Below are 23,248 nucleotides of genomic sequence, written 5' to 3' on the forward strand. Positions count from 1 at the left end.
GTTTTGATTTTCTAACTTGATGAAAACAAACCATAATCTCATTAATTCTAACATACTTTAGCCCGTCACTTTACGATTTTCAAAAATGGCGGCGCCCAGTCGCGAACATACGCCAGTCTGAGGATAAATGCTATTTAGGTTTGTTTTCACCGAGTTACAAAATCGAAACTACTTTCTACTGGTAGTAACATATATATTTGATTGATTGCCAATAGGATTTTGCATGACATAGCTTATAACATAACAATATCTGTCGTGGCAGCGAGGTGGGTGTCAATATAATACTACTTACAATATTATTGTTACTTCGACCACAACCTCACTTCCGAGGAAGAAATCGTTATGTTCCAAGTTGTGTCATGGAAAATCTTTATGGTCATCAATCATATACATATTTGACTACAACTAGTAAGTAGTTTTGATTCTTTAACTTACGTGAAGTGAAGCGATCTGAACACAAATAAGATGTCGTTTCAGGCTTTCACAACGCTCGTTTCGCACTCACAAACATAACCCATTTAGCACGAACTGCGGGGTCCTGTGGAAATCTGTGCATGGTGACACCATCGCCCGACCCCTAGGAGCAATTGACGACAAAGCAACGATTCGGCATGTCGTCGTTGATGTCGAGAAATCATCAAAATGGTGAGCGTGCTACACACTTGCTATACAACTAACTGAAAATCGCTCCTCATATGACGTCACTGCAGTGCTCTGGCGACAGAGTTACGTAACCTGTCTGTGGTTTCGTTGGCGGGCGAGAGTGAAGCAGGCGACTTTTGGGCAACTTTTAATCGCTCGGTATTAATTAACCACAAGTTTTTTAAGAGTGAATTTGGTGTTCCGCATAAGTCTAACCACAAATCTCTCATATGTAATAGTTAAAAGAGTAAAAAAAACAAAGTTTATTTGTTCTTTAAGTTCAGTGTGGTTTTATATCTCATTGAACAGTATTTCAATAATGTCTATTTTATATTTGCATTTGGGTTATTAAAACGTGTCTTCTAAACATCCACGTTTTATTGGAATTATTTCACGTTCTTGCTACTGGCCAATACAACATCGTCGTTTCTTGGTTACCCAGCCATGTTGGCATTTCTGATAACATTGTGGCTGGTGCGGCAGCTAAAGCAGAACTCAACAAATCTGAGACTTCTTCCCTATACTGGTTGCAGACCTTTCATTAGAACTTATATTCCTGATCTAAGTGGGGCACTCGAGTAGTGATGAATAAATGACATCAAAATAAGCCTACTTTTGGTAATTATCAAATGTACATACTCGACTGACAAATAACGTTGATCTGGTCGTCCAAGGGTGACAACAGTCGGACACGAACATCAGTGTTATGAAACCCTGGTCAAAGTGCCTCTCAATATGGAGATGAGACTAATAAAGCTAGAGGTGTTAGCGTGAGTGAACAATATGTGTTAAAGTGATTGGACGGACATTCGAAATCAACAACACAGGTGCATCTTGCTTGCCCGACGTCCACGTGTTATCCGACCTCCACGGCAGCGCTGGACTATTCGTCGTTGGGAAACAGGTGGGACGATCGTTCTCATGTCGTTAACGATAGACAGAACGACCGTGGTGTGGGTGACTTAGTAATGGTGTGGGATGTTTGGGATCACTGTTACTGGAAGAACGCATTTACATGATATTCTCGGACGGACACTGGTCAGCACTACCGTGACAAAATCTTTGATTGGTGCTACTTGCTCCACGACATGGACATCGGTTTGTGTTTCATGATGCAACGCAAGCGCACACAGGGCTCGTATTGTTACTGTGTACCTGCAACAGGAGAACACAACCACCTTACATGGCCAGCACTAAGTCCAGACTTGTCACCCATCGAACAAATCTGGGATGTGCTTGGACGGCTCAACAGAATGTATATACACCGCCACTCAACACGCTCAACAAACTTTGGGAGAATGGGATGGAAAAAAATAGTTGACTCTGGCCGTTTACTTCGAGCATGCCTCGTCGAATCCTGGATTGTCTTGAGAATAGCGGCGGATTCACACGATATTAATGTGACCTTGACTTTTCATTGTAAATGACGTGATGGGTAGTAGGGCGCAATGGCCAATCATGTAACAAACGCTATGGCCGTCAGACTTGCAGCGACTAATCCAGATGTCAGTCACAGGACTCTGTCGAACTGTTAAACTAAATTAGATATCAGTAGCTGAGACTCCTGATGAATATCCCCCGCTTACTAATAGCATAATAGTTTCACAGTGACAAAAAGTTACCCTATGGCCTCGTATCATTGCTGTCTATCTTACTTGTTATGACGTCAAACCTAACACTATATGCCTTCCTGGCTCAAACCTGACATATCTCGTGGTATAGAATCTCTCCAGTGTGCATGAATTAACATGCCTGTTCAATATTCAGTTGACAGGAATCACGGTAGTAAGCGGGTACACGAGAGAACACCAGTATTTCAGTTTCACGGAAGTAAATTAACCTGTTTACATCACGTGTATGGGTGTTGACAACGCCAGAATACCCAGTCAAAGGATGAGGCTAAAATTAGATTTCACTTCCTGGTTGGTCGGACTACCTTCAATCCAAAGGTGCACATACCATACGCAATGTAAGTACAGTTTTATTGATGAAGTATTATATTTCTTCATTCTGTATGTACGGTGGTTGGTGGAAATGGTATATGAATGATGTAATCTATCTCTGAGTCCAGTTACACCCACATTGTGAAAATACAATCATTACATGCAGAATATATGCTGGACTCAGAAATGTTTAAGACAGTCGTTACGTAACTTATACATTTATTACTCAAATAGTTTACTTCTGTAATCAGAGTACATGTTATGTGAATGTAAGGTAATGTGTATTGTGTAATCCACTACACCTCCAGCCAGGCGTCCGTTATCATATTTTCACAATCAAACCATAGCCACTATCGGAGCACACATACACAGAGCGCAGTATGTGGGTCACACTTGTCTAGTATTTAGCTGGTGGTAAGAAGCAGATTTTGTGTGTCGGAGATTGCTTTCATATTTTAAGGCATGTCTTGTTTGTCTAGGCATTTAGATGAGGACACACTAAATGACTAGACAAACAAACGTATTTGTTACTTAAGATATTATTCAATGTTAGTGATTACTGATAAGATAGATGTCCCTGGATCATATATCATTTGTGTAACCAACCGGGATCTGTTTCTGTTTGTACTTGTAGAAATCTCCATATGTTTATCTTGTTTCATCTCTGTATACTAATAATTCTGCACTTTATTTTGCAAATTTTGTTTTGCGCGTATGTCTACACATGGAACTTAATCCAGCACCCCTACCCCCCTAATATATTTCATCAAAGTGGTGTAGTTATCGATGATGAAGATATGTCAGTGATGCCATTGTTTAGTAGCACATTTCAGATAATGAAAAGCAAGGTTTGCCAAAACTGTTACCTCTGTCCGACTGACACATACCTGAGCCTTGTGAGTTAAAATGTAACGTCGCATCAACAGTTTTTCACATACAGGAACCAGCTTCGTTCAGCACCTCAAGCTCTTTGACAGAGGCTTCGTTACAGTCTGTTTCTTCATAAGATTACAACTGTGTTCAGAGAAGAGAGAAGTATATAAAGACAGACAGACTTTATTATCTTAACCCATGATTAGCCTCTGGCCATAGCAGAGAGTCATGGTTACATGTGTAGTGAATCACGATGTACAGTCAAAATTAACTGCAGAGACAACTAGACTACTCAAAACAAGTTAGGGAACACTGGTATGTTTGCAAACAGGAACCAAGGACAGAGACATGTGTGGTAAATTCATTATTTACAGACAGACAGGCAGACAGGCAGACAGTTTTATTTCAGTATATATGGCCATGGCCCACATTACAAAATAATTTTACATTTTATTTGATGCTGGTAAAAGCAGTAACAGTCATACATTATTGCCTTTGAAAGCTATGGAACCATTTTTGCACAATGTACAGGCATAATATACCCTTCTAAAGAAAAAGTAGCAATACTTATCAAAACATCATCCTTAGATGACACAAGTCTAACAAAACTTACTGAGTAAACAGAAAGGGAAATTCATGAACAATCCATTTTAGTTCATAATGTGAACACGTGGTGATGTCAGTAATGTCACTGGGGTCAAAACCGACCAAAATCAAGAGAAAGGTCAGTGACAAGCGTGACCGAACCTAGCAGCCACACATACAACACAACGGCGCCTCATGCAGCTTTGCACCATGAATGGCGATAGTTTTCTCGGCAACGGATACGACGACAGACGGCAGTTGTCCATACACATAGAGGGTACACTAAATATCTATTGTTCAACGTTCCCAGGTCAACAATACACGTTAAGGTTTTGTCACATACACACCATATTGCATCATCCTCACTCTGGCTCCATACTTGTAACATTTTGAGCCAATTTGGATGATTTGTGTATTGTGCCATATTCACTATTAAAACCTTGAAGAAAACTGTCCGTTTTGTGTTTTCTTGTAGTCAAGCTATGATGTTACAGGAAAATATAGATAAAACCCATTTCAGATAAGGTCACATTTACTATATCGGTTATACATGTTTTCAATTCATACATTTTTAGGAATGACACTCGATGATGGAAATGGTGATTCTAATTGGAGGAACTTTGTTGGTGACACTGTTGTCTCATGTTGAAGGTATGTGCATAGACGTTTCCATTTGTGTTTGTTTTGTCTGAACATTCATATGATATTTGATCATTCGTACTGTGTTACAGAATCATGTTTTAGGATGTTCTAAATACAAGAAATCGTCATGTTTGGCTGTTGATCATGTAACTGTCACTAAATATTACTTTATTCAATTCTATTTGAGAACACCCCGGACAACAAACATGTGTTTAGACTTTGAAACATTCAAAATTGAAAAGCGTCCCATTGTATCCTTGAAGGAACTAAAAAAGCTCGATTTAATTTGTGTCACGGAAAAATGAAGGCCTTCGTGCACACTTGATGCATGGAAAACTCAGAGAGACAGATGACATTTACTCTTACCCACAGATTGAATTGCAGAGTGGTCTCTGAATCTGTGAGCGATTTCTTTTAGCTATGAAACAATATGTATCATGTTATGTTTATTTGTTTATTGAAAGTATTGTCTAATGATTGTACCAAATTAGATACGCTTGCTTTACTAATATTCGTATTTGTAGCAAGGCATCGTATTAATAATACCTTGAACAGGAACGATTTTTGTTATTTCAGTAGATGCAAAAAATGTATCCATTGAATCCATTGCAATAAAGAATTGTCCTTGTTCATCATACCAGCATCTACGTGACACTGAAAAATAATTAACATGAATGTCTTGACATTTGCCACAAGTTCATTTTTCGAAATTAGCATTGTATATCTACCTTTCTTAAGTATTATTCCCTGGAAGCTATCAGAGACACAAATAGCGAGAACAAATAACCAAAACATACATTTTGGAAATGGGTATATAGGCTTATGGATCGCTTGTTATATACATTAATATAGAGGAGAGTATCAGTTGAGAAGAATGACGCAGCACATTGAAGAAATATTCATCCATCCATCAGGTCAGACAATGTCACTGTGAGATTCATCATCGTTACTACAAGAGTATGACCGTCCACCTGTAAAGTGATACATCTGTCTCATATCTACCCATATATGTATCTTTGATGATCCGGGCTTGTCAGCGACAGAATAGGACCTTTCTCGCCAGCTGGGACAGTGGGTATAGGTTCAGTACAAAATGAAATCGGATGTTTCTTGCGCCCAAACAAATCATGGAAACTATTCCCATAACCTACGTTTCTATGTGTCGCGTGACTGTGACAACCAACTGGTGTACTCATGATAAAGGCTCAGTTGAGATAAAGATATTGACAGAGATAAAAGTAAACACCCAGATTCTTTCACAAAACTTTCAAGCTTCGGACAATAAAGTCGAAAATATTTCATCCGAAGTTCACGTGCATATCGAGGGATTGAGAATCGAACACAAACTCAATAAAGATCAAAACCCCAGTTCACAGAGGTGGGCGACAGATTTAATGATTTTTCATGGAAGATATGCCAGTAGGGCGAAATGTAGATAGATGTACCTGTCATCGTTAAAATTATCACCGCGAGTGTCAAAGGTAATGCTTGCAAACAGGCCCAAGTTCTGCTACAATCACCGGTGATTTCCCCGCTACATCAGAGGAGTTATGTCAAAAGTAATGCTTTTTTAAGTGGCATGTTAAGAAGTTGGAGAATCAGATAAGGACTAAAGTTTATGGATAAACAACTTCTATATTCGGATGATGCGACGTTTCGAAACAGATTCTTGTATCGTTGTCAAGCAGGTATGAGAAAGACTGAAACAGGTTGAAATATATAGTAGGATAAAGCAAAAAGCAGCCTGAGTGTGTGCAGTATGTAGTGAACTGTATGTGTATGTATGTGTGTACCTGAATATGTATATATGTGTGAACCTGTGTATGTATATCCTGTGTATGGATGTATGTGTGTACCTGTGTATCGATGTATGTGTGTATGTATGTGTGCGAGTGCGTGTGTGTGTATGTATGTATGTGCGCGTGAGTACGTTATTGCGTACATGTTTGTGCGAGAATGTCATAGCCTAAGCCTGTGATTGTGTATGTGACTGCGTGATTGTACGATGTGTGTGAATGCAGGATTGCGTGAGGGGTTGAGTGAGTGCATAATTGCGTGTGAGTGTGCACGTTTACGTCCATATGGTGAAGTGCTTTTATAACATTTGTGTGATCAAAATATCATGTTATTAATCTGGAATGTATGTAATGGTGTGTTTTATTTGTATTCTCTTATTTTATTGTATTACTGTGATAATGCTTGTGATTTTAGTGTCTCATAGGCCAAATGGCCGGGTGCTTTTTGTGTTTAATGTATGTCTGTAATGTAATGTACTGTATTTTATTGCAAAACCACGTGACACTTTAATAAACATTCTCTCTCTCTCTCTCTCTCTCTCTCTCTCTCTCTCTCTCTCTCTCTCTCTCTCTCTCTCTCTCTCTCTCTCTCTCTCTCTCTCTCTCTCTCTCTCACTCTGTTGATCAGGGGTCGGTGTCATTTGATGTGGATCGCTTCATTTAATTTCCGTTTCGATAAGGCCTTCTTCGTAGAGGGACTGCATGGGCTGGGGGGTCGAAGCTGCCTTCACCTTCAGCTTTTCTAGCGTCTCCTTCGCCTACAAAAAAGCAAAGAATTATTAACCATTTGGGTCCAACAAACAAAGAATCATTAACCATTTGGTTCCAAACTTTTCCATTTATGAACCCGCCAACAACCAAATAACGACTGTCGCGAGCTGTAGGGATGAATCTCGGATCTAGCTGTGCATTTGCCATTTCGAAATCGAATGTGAATCCATTGACCATTCCATAGACATTTATACGAAAGATATGAACAGTGTTCAATATTGGCACTCTGCTAAGTGTTATTTTAAACTTTTCAGTCATTTGGAAGTTACATGTGCGACGAGTTCACCTTATCAAAACATCTAGAGTAGATTATTTACAACGCTAATTAAGCCTAATCAGAACCTAACCTTCAAAGGAAACCGCAGGTCGGCGTCCTGAGACTAGTGGAAAATCGAAAGGTCGGCGTCCTGAGACGACACCGGGTGCTTAGTCGACAACGAAGTGTTCAGTAATCACAGAGGAGCAAAAACAACATTCTCAAGCAATGACACGAAAGAACAAGAAATCTGAATGATCAATGTGCTGTTATACAAAACAACCTTAGCGCTGAGACTACCTTACTTCTATGTTAAGGTATGGGAGTTAGGGTAACCTTAGCGCTAAGATCGCTTGTACAACGGCACCCAGGGCCGTAGTTAACTTTTCTTAATAGGGGGGCGCTATACACATTCGAGGATCTTGGGAGGTCCGGGGCATACTCCCCCGGGAATTTAAAAAAAAAATCAGATGCTGTCAGATACAATTTCCTGCTTTCTGAAGGTAAACTGAATCATGTAATCTACAAATTTGTATAAAATGTGTGTGTTTTTTCATGCTACGTTTGAGTTTCTTTGTAACATCTGTACATAATGTTCAGAACTAAATTTCATAAATATGTTTTAAAAATATCTGTATATTTCAAAACAACTGTTTTATTCAGTTTGAGTATTAATGTACACTAATATACACACACACACACACGCACTCACTCACATACAGGTTACCTACGGCCCTGATGGTGCATATCAGTAGATGGAGCGGGTTTCACGTGGCTTTTGTTTGGACCCGGAAATAGAATAGATCAGGGGGGAGGTCACTCCAGATCACGGAAGCAACAACAACCGTGTCGGAAATAGGCTTGTTCACTCTGTCATGGAAGATTGAGTGACTACATGGAAATCACTATAGTAACAGTAAGTTGAAGCACGTGTTATGCCCGAAATATACCAGTTTATAGATCTCTACTGGCTACCGAACAGTTATCGCCATATTTTAGCGGTATTTACAAAATTACTCCGCTGTTCGTTAAATTAATGAAACAGAATTAAGTATGGTACTTAATTAGCTATTCACCGATGTGTTCAGTCTGTTCAATGCCGCCGATCATGTATTTATTTAACGCGGCGGAAGGGAATCATGGCAGTACAAATAGATGTTTTCTCACAACTGACTGTACATAACAGTTATCGCCATTCAGAATGTCTAATGCCACTCGTGAAATAATATATCGATATATTTATGTTACTTCCCTTGAAGATTTTTTTTTGCTGTGCATTGTTGCTGTCAAATACCGTGGGGGAAAAATACCGGAATTGTAAATGACCGGAACTGCGCACGTGTGATACTGATGTATTTGCGGTAACTGTTCGCTGGCCAGTATAGTATTGTAATATGCACTGGTTTCTCACAGAAAAGTATGTAGTTATACAGTGTAGTTTTTTTGCATACTGAAAGGTCAAAGACCTATTATAAATGCAAATATGCAAGTATATAGTTTTTTGGAGTGTAGAGCAGTTTAGTGCAGTGGGGAGCAGTCTAGTGCAGTGTAGAGGAGAGGAGAGCAGTTTTTTTAGGTGTAGTGCAGTGGAGAGCAGTTTAGTGCAGTGGAGAGCAGTTTAGTTCAGTGGAGTGCAGTTTAGTGCAGTGGAGAGCAGTTTAGTGCAGTGGAGAGCAGTTTAGTTCAGTCGAGAGCAGTTTAGTGCAGTGGAGAGCAGTTTAGTGTGGTGGAGAGCAATTTAGTTCAGTGGAGAGCAGTTTAGTGCAGTGGAGAGCAGTTTAGTTCAGTGGAGAGCAGTTTAGTGCAGTGGAGAGTAGTTTAGTTCAGTGGAGAGCAGTTTAGTTCATCGGAGAGCAGTTTAGTGCAGTGGAGAGCAGTTTAGTTCAGTGGAGAGCAGTTTAGTGCAGTGGAGAGCAGTTTAGTTCAGTGGAGAGCAGTTTAGTGCAGTGGAGAGCAGTTTAGTGCAATGGAGAGCAGTTAAGTGCAGTGGAGAGCAGTTTAGTTCAGTGGAGAGCAGTTTAGTGCAGTGGAGAGCAGTTTAGTTCAGTGGAGAGCAGTTTAGTTCAGTGAAGAGCAGTTTAGTGCAGTGAGTTCAGTTGAGAGCAGTTTAGTGCAGTGGAGAGCAGTTTAGTTCAGTGGAGAGCAGTTTAGTTCAGTGGAGAGCAGTTTAGTGCAGTGGAGAGCAGTTTAGTGCAGTGGAGAGGAGTGGCGAGCAGTCTATTGGAGTGTAGAGCAGTGGAGAGAAGTTTAGTGCACTGGAGTACAGTTGAGTGCAGTTTAGTGCAGTGTAGACGAGTGGAGAGCAGTCTGTTGGAGTTAATAGCAGTGGAGCGCAGCGGAGAGCAGTTTAGTTCAGTGAAGTGCTGTTTACTGCAGTGTAGAGAAGTGGATAGCAGGTTATTAGAGCGTAGAGCAGTGGAGTGCATTTGATGCAGTGTAATGCAGTTTAGTACAATGTAGGGAAGTAGAGAGCTATCTAGTACAGTGGAGTGCAGTTTAGTGTAGAGTAGAGTAGGTTAGTGTAGTGTTGACAAATGCAGTGCAGTTTATTGTAGTGTAGAGTAGAGTAGGTTAGCGTAGTGTTGACAAATGCAGTGCAGTTTATTGTAGTGTAGAGTAGAGTAGGTTAGTGTAGTGTTGACAAATGCAGTGCAGTTTAGTGTAGTGTAGAGCAGTGCATCAACTACCATATTTCAGCATATTTTGGGTTTTAGACCAATTGTTTAATTGCTGTTGTCTTATTTTCTTGTCAATTCTACACAATTTAACAGTTGGGAATAATTGAACATGAACAAATGGACCAATTCATTCATTTAGTGATGACCAAACTGACACACTATTTGGCAACAGAAAAAAGTACTGATCTAGCAATTATATACTAGCCACATAAAGAAACTGTGCATTGTCAAAATATTATCTCAGCTGATAAGTACGATAACAATGTCAAAGGTACATATAAACTTTAATGGAGGGATCATGAGACCATAACAAGTCGGGAGAATTTCAATTGAAAAGTCAATCACAATGACGTCCCGAGTCCACAAGCGGGACAGGGGTCAAACGACCATGTCAAAGGCTCAATAACGGGTATGTCCACCATCGGCATTGAGAACAGCAGTGCATCGACGACGAATAGAGCTTATCAAATGTGCAAGGAAGGCTTGTGGGATGTCACGCCAGATTCTCTCAAGTTTTGTTGCAAGGTCAAGGACGTTATCTGGCGGATGAGGAAGACAGCGTAGACGTCGATCCATCTCGTCCCAAACATGCTCTATCGGGGAGAGATCCGGTGAATTTGCAGGCCAAGGCAGTAAGTCAACGTTGTGGTGTTGCAAGAAATCCATAGCAACCCTTTCCGTATGAGGGCGGGCATTGTCCTGTTGGAATGTTAACCCAGGGCCATGACGTTGCAGAAAAGGAATTGCCACAGGTCGAGGAACTGGATCCCTGTAGCCCACACCAGTTAAGTTGCCCTCAACAATCACCAAAGGAGTTCTTTGGCGTGCTGCTATTTCCACCCCTAATCATCACGGAACCACCACCAAAGCGATTCCTCTCCAAACACAGGCCTGTGCATAACGTTCTCCCACGCGTCTATTGGCGCGTTGACGTCCATCACTACAGTCCGTTTGAGTCAGAAACGGACCGATGGATTACAAATTTTATCATTGTACAAAATTGCCACATAAATATAAATAGTACACATGTTTATCTTTTACTAATACCCAACAGCTTTCTCATATTTGAAAATTTTCCAGACTCCACCAAAAAGTTGTTGAAGAAACTATCATCATTGAAAACGCTAAAGTTGTTATCTGTCGCGACGGGGTGAAACCGCAGAAACGGAACAGCCACTATCTCGTCGTGCACGGGATACACATGCCTGATGAAAAATGAAGCTGAATGCTGACGTGAAACAGTTGATGATTAAAGAGTACGATTTTTTCCGTGCTGAAGCCGAAAGGGGCAAACCATTTTATGCCATTAATAAATTCCCTAAGCGGGCAGCAAAAGCTTTAGGAGTATCAGCAAGGGTACTGACAAATGTTCTGGAACACAAACATTGTGAGGGTGATGCGAAGCAGGTAGGGGTCGTGTCAAAATCACACAAATTAAAATATTTGGACAACTTTCAAAAGAACCTTGTAAGGCAGTCTATCAACAGCTCTATTCTGAAAACAAATACATGTCGCTGAAAATTTTAAAAAAGCATTTGAAGCAAGAACACAACCTCAGAGTATCAAAGAACACACTCTGGCGACTCTTCGAAAATTTCGGGGGTCGGGATAGGTCAGTACTCTGTGAACGCCCTGATATTGTTCACTTGAGAAATAATTTTCTCAGGGTTATAAAAAAGAAGCACGAGGAAGGGTTCGAGCCAGTGTACTTGGACGAGACCTGGATCAATGCCTCGCACACTGCCAGCAGTCAGTGGGTACCCGATAGGGGTGATAAGGGGTCACATAGAAGCTGCCTCTAGGGAAAGGAGAGAGACTAATCATTCTCCATGCTGGTTGCTCCAGCAAAGGCTTTCTCCCAGGCTGCGACTTGGTATTCAGGGCAAAGTCCACAGATAACAGAGACTACCATTCCGAGATGAATGGTTCGGTTTTCCTCGATTGGGTTAAAAACAGGTTGGTACCAGCTCTACCAAAGAAGTCTTTTATCGTAATGGACAATGCCCCATACCACAGCGTGCAGGACCCCGACAGTAAAGCCCCGACATCGAACAGTCGAAAAGGTGATATGATATCATGGCTCGACAAATTTCAGATCGCACGGCCTTCAAAGGCAAGGAAGCCTCAGCTATATGAGATCATAAAAACCCACAAAGGTGAACCTTTCTACAAAGTTGAGAGTTACATAAAAAGTAAGGGTCACGATATTCTGCGACTTCCACCCTATCACTGTGACCTTAACCCCATTGAAATGATATGGGGTATTGTCAAAGGAGATGTTGCCAGATCAAACACAACTTTTAGATTACGTGACGTAGGTTAAGGAATCCCTTAACAAAATCACGACTGAAACTTGGCAAAACTGTGTCAACAAGGTAGCTAACGTCATTGAACAAGGTTACTGGTCTCGGGATGGCTTACAACAGGCAACTGTGGCACCACTTGTAATCCCTTTAAGTCGTGACTATGACACTACGACAGACGAGGAACCGACAGGTCTCCCGAATAGATTTTGAGATGTCCCCCGCCATGACTGGCTGTTCCGTTTCAGCGGTTTCACCCCGACGCGACTAGACAACTTTTGCATTTTCAATGATGATAGTGGAGTCCGGAAAATTTTCAAATATGAGAAAGCTGTTGGGTATTAGTAAATGATAAACATGTGTACTATTTATATTTATGTGACAATTTTGTACAGTGATAAAAATTGCAATTCATAGGTCCGTTTCTGACTCAAACATACTGTATGGGAAATGTTAAACCTGGACTCATCTGTAAAAACAAACTTTCTCCACCAAAACAAGGGTCTGCGGACATGATTTCGGCACCACATTCGGGGGGCTTGTCGATGACGTTGTGTCAGGATAGGCCGTATGGCGGGACGTCGTGGTCCGATCCCGTGATGACGTACACGTTGTCGAACGGTGTTGGGGTGGATACGGCGAAGTCCTGGGATGGTTCGGGCAGTCATCACTGCAGTCTGAACCCTATGGTGAAGATGGGTCACCCTTATCCATGTGTCCTGTCTTGGCGTTGTTACACGTGTACGTCCAGAACGTGGCCGATCGATGACGTCATTTGTGTTCTAGTAGCATCTTACCATTGCAGAAATGGTGTTCTGGTGGCAGTGGAAATGTGCAGCCGCTTGTCGCTGAGACATTCCCCCACGAACCAACCCAATGGCCTCATGACGTTGTGCAGACGTGAGCCTTGGCATGCTATGCGTTTCAATAGCGGTTTAATTTTTTGAATGATCGCAAGGGCAGGGGTTGAGCTTTCCAAAGTGACAGTATTGTGTGGCATTCATTTGCTCTGTTTCTCTTTCCCGGAATGGACGTGCAACAACATATTGCACGTCTCAAGGACGAACCCACTGACGTCACGGAGCGTGGCACGTGCATGCATGTTGGATACATGTCACTAATCTCTGAGTTTAAATCCTTATGTGTCTACACAGGTTTGATAAATTTAGATTCTAAATTTTTGTATGCACAGTTTCTTTATGTGCCTAGTATAGAATAGTGAACCTTTTTCAATATTTTGTTGGTAAACATCTGAATATTATAGTTTGTCTCGAGTATATTATAGTTAGCACCCAGATGAGCTGGTATATAAAACATTCAAAATATGCTGCTCTTGGGGTAAATCGGGACTTTAGTGCAGGCTTTGCTATTATTGGAAACTTATATTCTTCTTATAAGATAACAGTTACACAGAAAACAATTATATTTTCATACTTATCCTGTTTAGTGTTGTGCACTTTCCCTTATCCTTTCGACCATGGAGTGGATTGATCTGAACCAAAGTTTCCAGCCCCTTGTAAACACTTTGCCTGAACACACCCCTGCTACCTATCTTGATGTAGGCAGTCTCTGGAAGCTCATGCATAGTGCATCATGCCCTAGCCGACCATGGAACACCCGACTGAAGTCATTCTCTTTCTTGCCACTGACGAGATCAGATGACCTGTTGTATATAGAGAATCCTTCAGTAATCAGAAGGCTATTACTTACCTTTATTAACCTTAGTACTCATCATGGAAAAGGATAATTCGCCGTTGAGAAATAGGAAGGTCTGTGTTATGTGTAAACAGATTTTCGTCATGCAACCATGCCTGCAGTCTACCAGATGCCAACCAGTTTGTTGTGTGTAGGAGGTGTGTGCTCATTGGGCTAATGATAGTAATTGCAAGGGGCGTCTGTATTCCAACAAGAAATCTATTTGATCTACGAGGCAGCTTTGACAATTCATACAGACACCGTCTTAGAGCCTTTTGCATTCCAATTTGTTCCATCAATTCAGTCCAGAGTAGTGGTTTGTGTCTGTGAGGTCTCCGCGCAGCGCCCCTAACTACCACTGCGTCCATATTACGCTCATGTGCATCCTTGGTGCACTCCCACAGAGCTTCTGGGGCACTGTAGGAGACCTTACTGTGCACATGTCAAGGTAAAGGCGGGTACTTTGTGCATGCCTCAAAAGTGCACCATCCTGCACTAGAGCTGTAACATTGTCAGTGGAAGGTGGTGATGACTGTTAGGTGTGTTTAGATGTTTTGAAACTTGAAACATTTCAAGCATGAGTCCACTCAGGCATAATGTGTACAGATATACAATACGCTATAAATATTTTATCTTTGGTTGATGCAATTAATAACTGATATTGTTATGGCAGGGCCATTTAATGGGGCCGAAGTCTCGTCCTCTATCTAACTGTACTCTGATGGTGACATGTATGTCCTAATGGTATAAAAGTACTCCACGGACAGCCTGAATGTCAATGCTTTCATGTTTGTATTGTATAATGTATTAATGTTTAGCTAGTAATGACTACAACCACCAGTGACTAAAACCAATGTTTCAATCTTGCCGGGGATGCATGCAGGAAGGTGAAGTAGTTTAAGTCCCCATGATCCCCAGTAACATGGTCTAGCTTCAGTCGCTGGTGGTGTGCAGTTAATTTTTAATATTACGAAATGTAACAATATTGTATTTGATAATTATAATCATACACTACTGCAATGGTTAGTTTTGAGGTTTTAGTGATGTCATGCCACTGTTTTACTCTCCTTCATGACATGATATGTATCAATCAAACTCTGGCAGTGTCTCACCTCTATATTGCTTAGATACAGCCCATCTGACTTACAGTTTCAACTCACACACTCACTCACTTACAGTCAGTATGGGAACTTCAAATGGCCTTTCAATACATTTTATGAGTAAACCATGACCCGGTTGACTGTGGAAAATGTACATGCTTGTTGTTTATGGACAATGTTCCAAGGATTGTTGACACAGCACAACAAATGTAGAAGGGTTACATAGCTTTGATGTTTTTCTGAGAAAGAACCTAGTATGAGGGTTAATGTAAATATATTCAATTGCAAAAGAAACGTCACCTTTCAAAACCACATCAATAATCTTGTTCTTACAAGGTGGTGTTTTTATATGATAGTGCCTATTTGATAGCATGAGATTCAAAGAAGACTGAATGACCTCCAACCAAAGCCGCCAGCTGCCGCTGGTCTCGATCAGGCATTTTGCAGAGTATGGAACCAAGTGCCCATGGCTTTCATCTATTGGCTAATTCATTGCATGTACAGATGATGCAACGCCGTCATCGATGCCCATGGAGGCCACACATGATACTAACTTTGAGGTATCCTAATTGTAGTATTTTTGGTACCCGTTAAGATCCAGGTTAGAATTGATCTTCAGTAACCCATGCTTGTCTTAGAGGCGACTAACAGGATCGGTTGGTCGGGCTCGCTTAGTTGGTTGACACATCAAATCTTTGAAGGGCATTTAGAAGTGGAGTACATAAGAAAAGGAATATATATGGATGTCGACTTCTTTATTGTGAATATTACGACGTTTCGGAATGTATGTCTTCTTTGAAAGTGCCTCATGTACTTCCTACCATTCACCTGATAAAGGAAATGTCATGTTACTGACAATAAAGAAAATCGTGCTTTTCTTGGATAACACATGTCATCAGTTCCTGGTTGCGTAGATCGATGCTCAGGTTGTTGATCACTGGATTGTCTGGTTCGGACTCCATTATTTACAGACCGCAGCCCTATAACTGGAATATTGCTGAGTGCGGCCTAAAACTAAATTTACTCACTCACCATTTTTGGTGATTTTGTGTTGACCATATATAATTTTCAGGTTTGAACTCAATCCTCCACTTTGATTGTTAATTAGAGTGAGTGAGTGAGTGAGTGAAGATTTTAAGTTGCATCGGCAATATTTCAGTCCTATCGTGAGTAAATCAAGTTATAGATTTATTATAATTAAAAGTAAATTATAAACACCTGTCAACAAAGGACAGTAATATATATATATATATAAAACTATCTCAAGTATTTCAACCAAGCATGACAATACAATATGAAAACAGGCTATAAATTGCCAACACCTGAAGGTAGATCACCATACTAAGGACCATGGGTTAATTTGAGTGAACTGAAGTGTGTGCTTTAAGAAACGTCTGTTGGTGTGGCATTTCTTTATCGGTTCAGTATATAACTAAGACATTCTTGTAGTAGTTATGAAAATTGATATAGAACTGAAGCATGTTTTACCATTCTATAGGTGTTTAGGCAGTGTGTTTGTCCCAGACTCTCATGGAGTAAGGCTCAACTTTGTTTATATCACAGGCAGGTTTGGCTGTTGTGGCTGTTTTGGCAGTTTTGTCTATATCTTCCTTCCACAGAACAATGTGGTTGAAGATCTGATCTCACTGCACTATTTGATGATGCAGTTATTCTTCCCATTCTTTGCTATTGTTAACATCATACTTTCACACAAAAGACAATGTCCAAAACAAGATATGTAATTATTGCTGATATCTTTCATTCATAATAAATACTTCTTTTAAACGTTTATTAGCAGGATTCAGATGTAATGACTTTAGTTTACATAAAGAGACTGGGAGATACTCGAATACACTCTTTGGAAAAGTTTGTGTGCGTATTGCCAGCCTGATGTTTATTGGAGATAAAACAATTTTTGCTTGTTTGTTTGGAATACTTTCATCAATAATATTTCATCATGTATTCGGAGCTGTCAGCCTCTGTAAGAACTTCAAATGGATTGTCTAAGTACTTCATTGGTAATGTTGGTACTATTTGTCTTGAGTCCACAGTTGTTTATCATCTTTGAGGATCAAAATGTTAACATAAAGAAGGAATATGATGGTCACGGTATTTTTGTATCTCCTGATGAACAAAACTATTTGCTCTTATGTTTGTTTGCTGATGATGATTGTGGTTTTTTAATTACATTTATAGAAATTTATGTTTAGTATTTACATCCATACTCATTTTGACTACAGCACAATCATGCCTTGCATCACAAGCAAGTAAAGTCCTTCTGGCATTAAAGGTAACAAAAGAGAGTAGATTATATTGAATGTACTGACCTTTTCAGGATTCTTGATGCAGTGGTTACACAAATACTGTGCTATGCGTCAGAACTTTGGTAAACAAAATACTATGAAACTGCTGAAAATGTTCAGATAAAAATGTTCAAATACTTACTGATATTCAGTAAACATGCATGGATGTGATAGAGGTCTTCTTCGGACCGGACTGTTACATACTGAGATAGATTAATTCCTCTTGAGAAAGTGGCTACCTCACAACACTATTTTATGTTAAGTTTCTTTACAATACTTGTAGAGTCAAATTCGCTATGCAAAAGAAACATGTTCTATTTCGATTTTGATCTGGTTTTGTATTGATAAGCCAGGATCTTAGGTATGTTTACACTTTCATCAGATTATTTGAAACAAGATTTTTGTATAGTCTCAAGCAAAATTGGTATTCTATGTTACACCCTTCTTATGAAAGTTCCAACTATGTTCTATATGAGACACAAATATCTGTGCATTGATATATTTCTGAGAATATGCTTTACAAGATTCAGATTTTAGACTTATAACAGAGACAGTAAGATATGCTAATGTACCATATCATCTAAGATTATGTCCTCAGTGTCAGCTTAATGGCAGAATATAAACAAAAGATGAAGTTATTGTATGTACTCTAGTAGAGACTAAGTGTGTTAGAAAATATATACCAAATGGGAGAGCAGTAAGCTGATTTATATGCAGAATAAACACTCAAGCAATACGTGATCTCTCCCTACATCCAGGTAATGTGCACAACATACGAAATAAGTTTTCTGTCATCGAATAGGCTTATATTTACTTAACAAATTACATTTCTATTAGAACAATTAATGACGTGTGCCTGAGTTATATTTTTGTAAATGTCCATGCATGTATTTTGTCTACTTAATTGCATCCTCCTTCTGTCAGTATCTGTTAATGTCAGCGTTAAGAAATATAACTGCTAAATTCTGTGGCAGTGGCCGCTACACTCAAAACATTGTCTTGTCTAATCTGATATAGCTGTCTATGTGTGTGTATTGCAGGTGAGTCTGTGTCACCTCAAGATTCTTCATCCTCAGCACAGGATTGTGACAGTCCACCTGTACAGTTACATATATGTCTTACATCTATCTATGTATATTTCAGGTCACACACTGTCACTACAAGGTTCATTATTCTCTGTACAGGATTGTGACAGTCCACCTGTACAGTTACATATATGTCTTATATCTATGTATATTTCAGGTCAGACACTACAAGGTTCTTCATCCTCAGTACAACATTGTGATAGTCCAACTGTACAGTTACATATATGTCTTACATCTATGTATATTTCAGGTCAGACACTACAAGGTTCTTCATCCTCAGTACAACATTGTGACAGTCCACCTGTACAGTTACATATATGTCTTACATCTATCTATGTATATTTCAGGTCAGACACTACAAGGTTCTTCATCCTCAGTACAACATTGTGACAGTCCACCTGTACAGTTACATATATGTCTTATATCTATCTATGTATATTTCAGGTCAGACACTGTCACTACAAGGTTCTTCATCTTCAGTGCTACTGGGTGACAGCTTCCAGTTTACCTGCACAGTGACTGGAGGCGGCCCTCTACAAGGAACACTGAGCTTCCAGCGGGGAGCAGGAGCAACACCATACAGGCCATGTATTGTCAACTCTAGAACCTGTGCACAGTTCACTGGTGATCCTGGCTACTCATGTGGATGTGTGACTGGACAGACAAAGATATTCTACACAAACATCACAGCTGTCAGTAGAAATGATAGCAATAACTGGACATGTCAGGACAGTAACAGCATCAGTAACACCATCAGTGTGGATGTACAGTGTGAGTATATTATAGTGATGATAACAGGACATGTCTGTGGTATCAACAGTAACACCATCAGTGTGGATGTACAGTGTGAGTATATTATAGTGATGATAACTAGACATGTCTGTGGTATCAACAGTAACACCATCAGTGTGGATGTACAGTGTGAGTATATTATAGTGATGATAACTGGACATGTCTGTGGTGTCAACAGTAACACCATCAGTGTGGATGTACAGTGTGAGTATATTATAGTGATGATAACTGGACATGTCTGTGGTGTCAACAGTAACACCATCAGTGTAGATGTACAGTGTGAGTATATTATAGTGATGATAACTGGACATGTCTGTGGTATCAACAGTAATACCATCAGTGTAGATGTACAGTGTGAGTATATTATAGTGATGATAGCTAGACATGTCTGTGGTATCAACAGTAACACCATCAGTGTGGATGTACAGTGTGAGTATATTAGGGTGATGATAACTGGACATGTCTGTGGTATCAACACCATCACTATGGATGTACAGTGTGAGTATATTATAGTGATGATAACTGGACATGTCTGTGGTATCAACAGTAATACCATCAGTGTAGATGTACAGTGTGAGTATATTATAGTGATGATAGCTAGACATGTCTGTGGTGTCAACAGTAACACCAACAGTGTGGATGTACAGTGTGAGTATATTATAGTGATGATAACTGGACATGTCTGTGGTATCAACACCATCACTATGGATGTACAGTGTGAGTATATTATAGTGATGATAACTGGACATGTCTGTGGTATCAACAGTAACACCATCAGTGTGGATGTACAGTGTGGGTATATTATAGTAATGATAACTAGACATGTCTGTGGTATCAACAGTAACACCATCAGTGTGGATGTACAGTGTGAGTATATTATAGTGATGATAACTAGACATGTCTGTGGTATCAACAGTAACACCATCAGTGTGGATGTACAGTGTGGGTATATTATAGTGATGATAACTGGACATGTCCGTGGTATCAACAGTAACACCATCAGTGTGGATGTACAGTGTGAGTATATTAGGGTGATGATAACTGGACATGTCTGTGGTGTCAACAGTAACACCAACAGTGTGGATGTACAGTGTGAGTATATTATAGTGATGATAACTGGACATGTCTGTGGTATCAACACCATCACTATGGATGTACAGTGTGAGTATATTATAGTGATGATAACTGGACGGCCTGTCCTCATATCGCCTACATCACCGATTCGCCTACAGTCTTATCAAAACAACTTTATGCACCATTGCACACCATTTCCTGCCTATGTTACCCATGGAATAATGGACCAGCCTAAGGGATAAGAAAAACAAACAAATGTATGTGATTCACATTACTTTAATACATTAATAACTTTGATTTTAAATTAAAATAAATAAAGCACTTCATTGTCATCAGGAGCACACAGAGTTATGAGTTTGATTGAATTGAGTTCTCAGTTTAGCTTGAGGATGTGGCCAACAGCATCAAGGAACTGCATCACAGACTTCACACCGGTGGAAAGCTGCACCTTGAGTCTCTCGATCCTCTGATCTCGATCACGGTCTACACGTGCTCGTGGTCTCCTTGCTCCTCCAAGTCCAAACTGTCGTCTTGTGCCTGTCTGCCTTCTCGATCTTCTTGAGCTCCTCTACGAATTGGTAGATGTTGGGGTGTGATCGGGTATCGCGTTTCTTCAAGCCAGAGTGGAATCCCTCAAGATGGTTGTTTGAGCGGCGGGCCTGTGTTTTTTCGTGCTGGTTCCAGATGTGCTGGGAACTTGGCATCATCTTCAACCCAGGTGCTGGTGGACGTGAGTGGATTGAAGGCTGCTACTCTGTCGCCGTCGGGAGACTGCTCGATGACTTCAAACCAAGCATCTTGGACCTGGTTCAGGGAAGGAGTGGCAAAGCAGCTGCTTTCGTCGAGCGTGGGCTTGGACTGCTGGGTTGTTCATGTAGTCGTGAGACAGTCCCTCTCCAAAACTTGGCCACAAAGCTTGAGAATAATGGAATAGGCAACCTCGGGACGGACCTGTCGGGAAGACTTCACTAATAGCACTGATAACTGCTGCTTCATAGTCGATCTGGAATATTTCTGGTGAAAGTTCGATGCCAAGTCGTCTCACAACAATATCCTTCAGCAAAGTGAAAAGCCTAACATCGTCCGCTTGGTCTTGTTGGGAAGCAACGCATAAAAGCGACAGGAAACATTTTACCATTCACCAGACAATGAATGATGTACACTTGTAGCCACAGGTTAGGACACACAAAGAATGTACCATACATAAAGAGAATGTCAGCGATGGCTCAATAATTCCAGCATCTCGGTTGTAGCAAACAGCAAAGTCTGTCATCTTCACCGTCGTCTACACAGAGGAACTCTCGGCCATCATCGGTCTGGGTCCATATTCCTTCTAGAGTGACGCCAGCCCTGCTCTCAGGCAGTGGTGGGATGGACTTGGCTCTGTGTCTGTACAGTGCGGCCTGAATATTAGAGTACGTGGGTGCAGTTGCGGCATCATCTTCATCAAGGAGGTCGAGCTCGTTGTTGTAGATCTGCAGCACCGGTGAGATGTCAGTCTTTACACGCTCTTTTACACGGGCGACGAGTCGGATGTGTTCTCCATTCTCAAAGGGTGGGTGGCTGTGAATAGTGGAGGACACTACGTGGTCTCCGATGGTGCTGCTGCGACCATTGCAACCACAACAGACCTAATTATAATCTTTTTACTTTTATAAGATAAATCTTTTGAAGTATTAATTCTAATCAAAACAATGGGATTATCTCACCCAGGGGTAAGCATAACCCCCTTCACTAATATCCTTCACTGTATACTTAAAACAAATCATGTATCAATAGTAACTTCTCAATAGTCTTCTCTCCCATTTAGTTGCATTCGATGAAACTGCAGTGGAATAGGGCCATCCATTCCCTGAACAGGGTAGATGGGATTTGACAGGATGTTTATATAAGCTGTAGGCGAAATAGTGGTGTAGGCGATATGAGGTCAAACCAACTGGACATGTCTGTGGTATCAACAGTAACACCATCAGTGTGGATGTACAGTGTGAGTATATTATAGTGATGATAACTGGACATTTCTCTGGTGTCAACACCATCAGTGTAGATGTACAGTGTGAGTATATTATAGTGATGATAACTGGACATGTCTGTGGTATCAACAGTAACACCATCAGTGTGGATGTACAGTGTGAGTATATTATAGTGATGATAACTGGACATGTCTCTGGTGTCAACACCATCAGTGTAGATGTACAGTGTGAGTATATTATAGTGATGATAACTGGACATGTCTCTGGTGTCAACACCATCAGTGTGGATGTACAGTGTGAGTATATTATAGTGATGATAACTGGACATGTCTGTGGTATCAACACCATCACTATGGATGTACAGTGTGAGTATATTATAGTGATGATAACTGGACATGTCTGTGGTATCAACAGTAACACCATCAGTGTAGATGTACAGTGTGAGTATATTATAGTGATGATAGTCTGTGGTGTCAACAGTAACACCATCAGTGTGGATGTACAGTGTGAGTATATTATAGTGATGATGACTGGACATGTCTGTGGTGTCAACAGTAACACCATCAGTGTGGATGTACAGTGTAAGTATATTATAGTGATGATAACTGGACATGTCTGTGGTATCAACAGTAACACCATCAGTGTGGATGTACAGTGTGAGTATATTATAGTGATGATAACTGGACATGTCTCTGGTGTCAACACCATCAGTGTAGATGTACAGTGTGAGTATATTA

The 23,248-nt window shown here is 40.5% G+C and overlaps 1 protein-coding gene across 6 annotated transcripts in view; it reads left to right on the top strand.

Moving 5' to 3' along the window:
• Positions 1–2,383: 2,383 nt before the first annotated feature.
• LOC124253579 (hemicentin-1-like) overlaps positions 2,384–23,248 on the top strand; it is a 143,390-nt gene continuing 122,525 nt past the window's right edge. The window contains exons 1-3 of one of the 6 annotated variants that reach the window (XM_046687381.1): positions 2,429–2,611; positions 4,619–4,694; positions 19,117–19,443. In XM_046687381.1, the coding sequence (XP_046543337.1) occupies positions 4,631–4,694; positions 19,117–19,443 (391 nt within the window). In that variant the 5' untranslated portion in view covers positions 2,429–2,611; positions 4,619–4,630. Of the gene's footprint in view, positions 2,612–4,618; positions 4,695–19,116; positions 19,444–23,248 lie in introns of all 6 variants that reach the window. The other 5 variants (XM_046687386.1, XM_046687385.1, XM_046687383.1 and 2 more) reach the window with 5 other exon arrangements.

Source organism: Haliotis rubra, unplaced genomic scaffold, assembly GCF_003918875.1.
Source record: "Haliotis rubra isolate DU_JTF1 unplaced genomic scaffold, ASM391887v1 Scf545, whole genome shotgun sequence".
Classification (NCBI taxonomy): Eukaryota; Metazoa; Mollusca; class Gastropoda; order Lepetellida; family Haliotidae; genus Haliotis; species Haliotis rubra.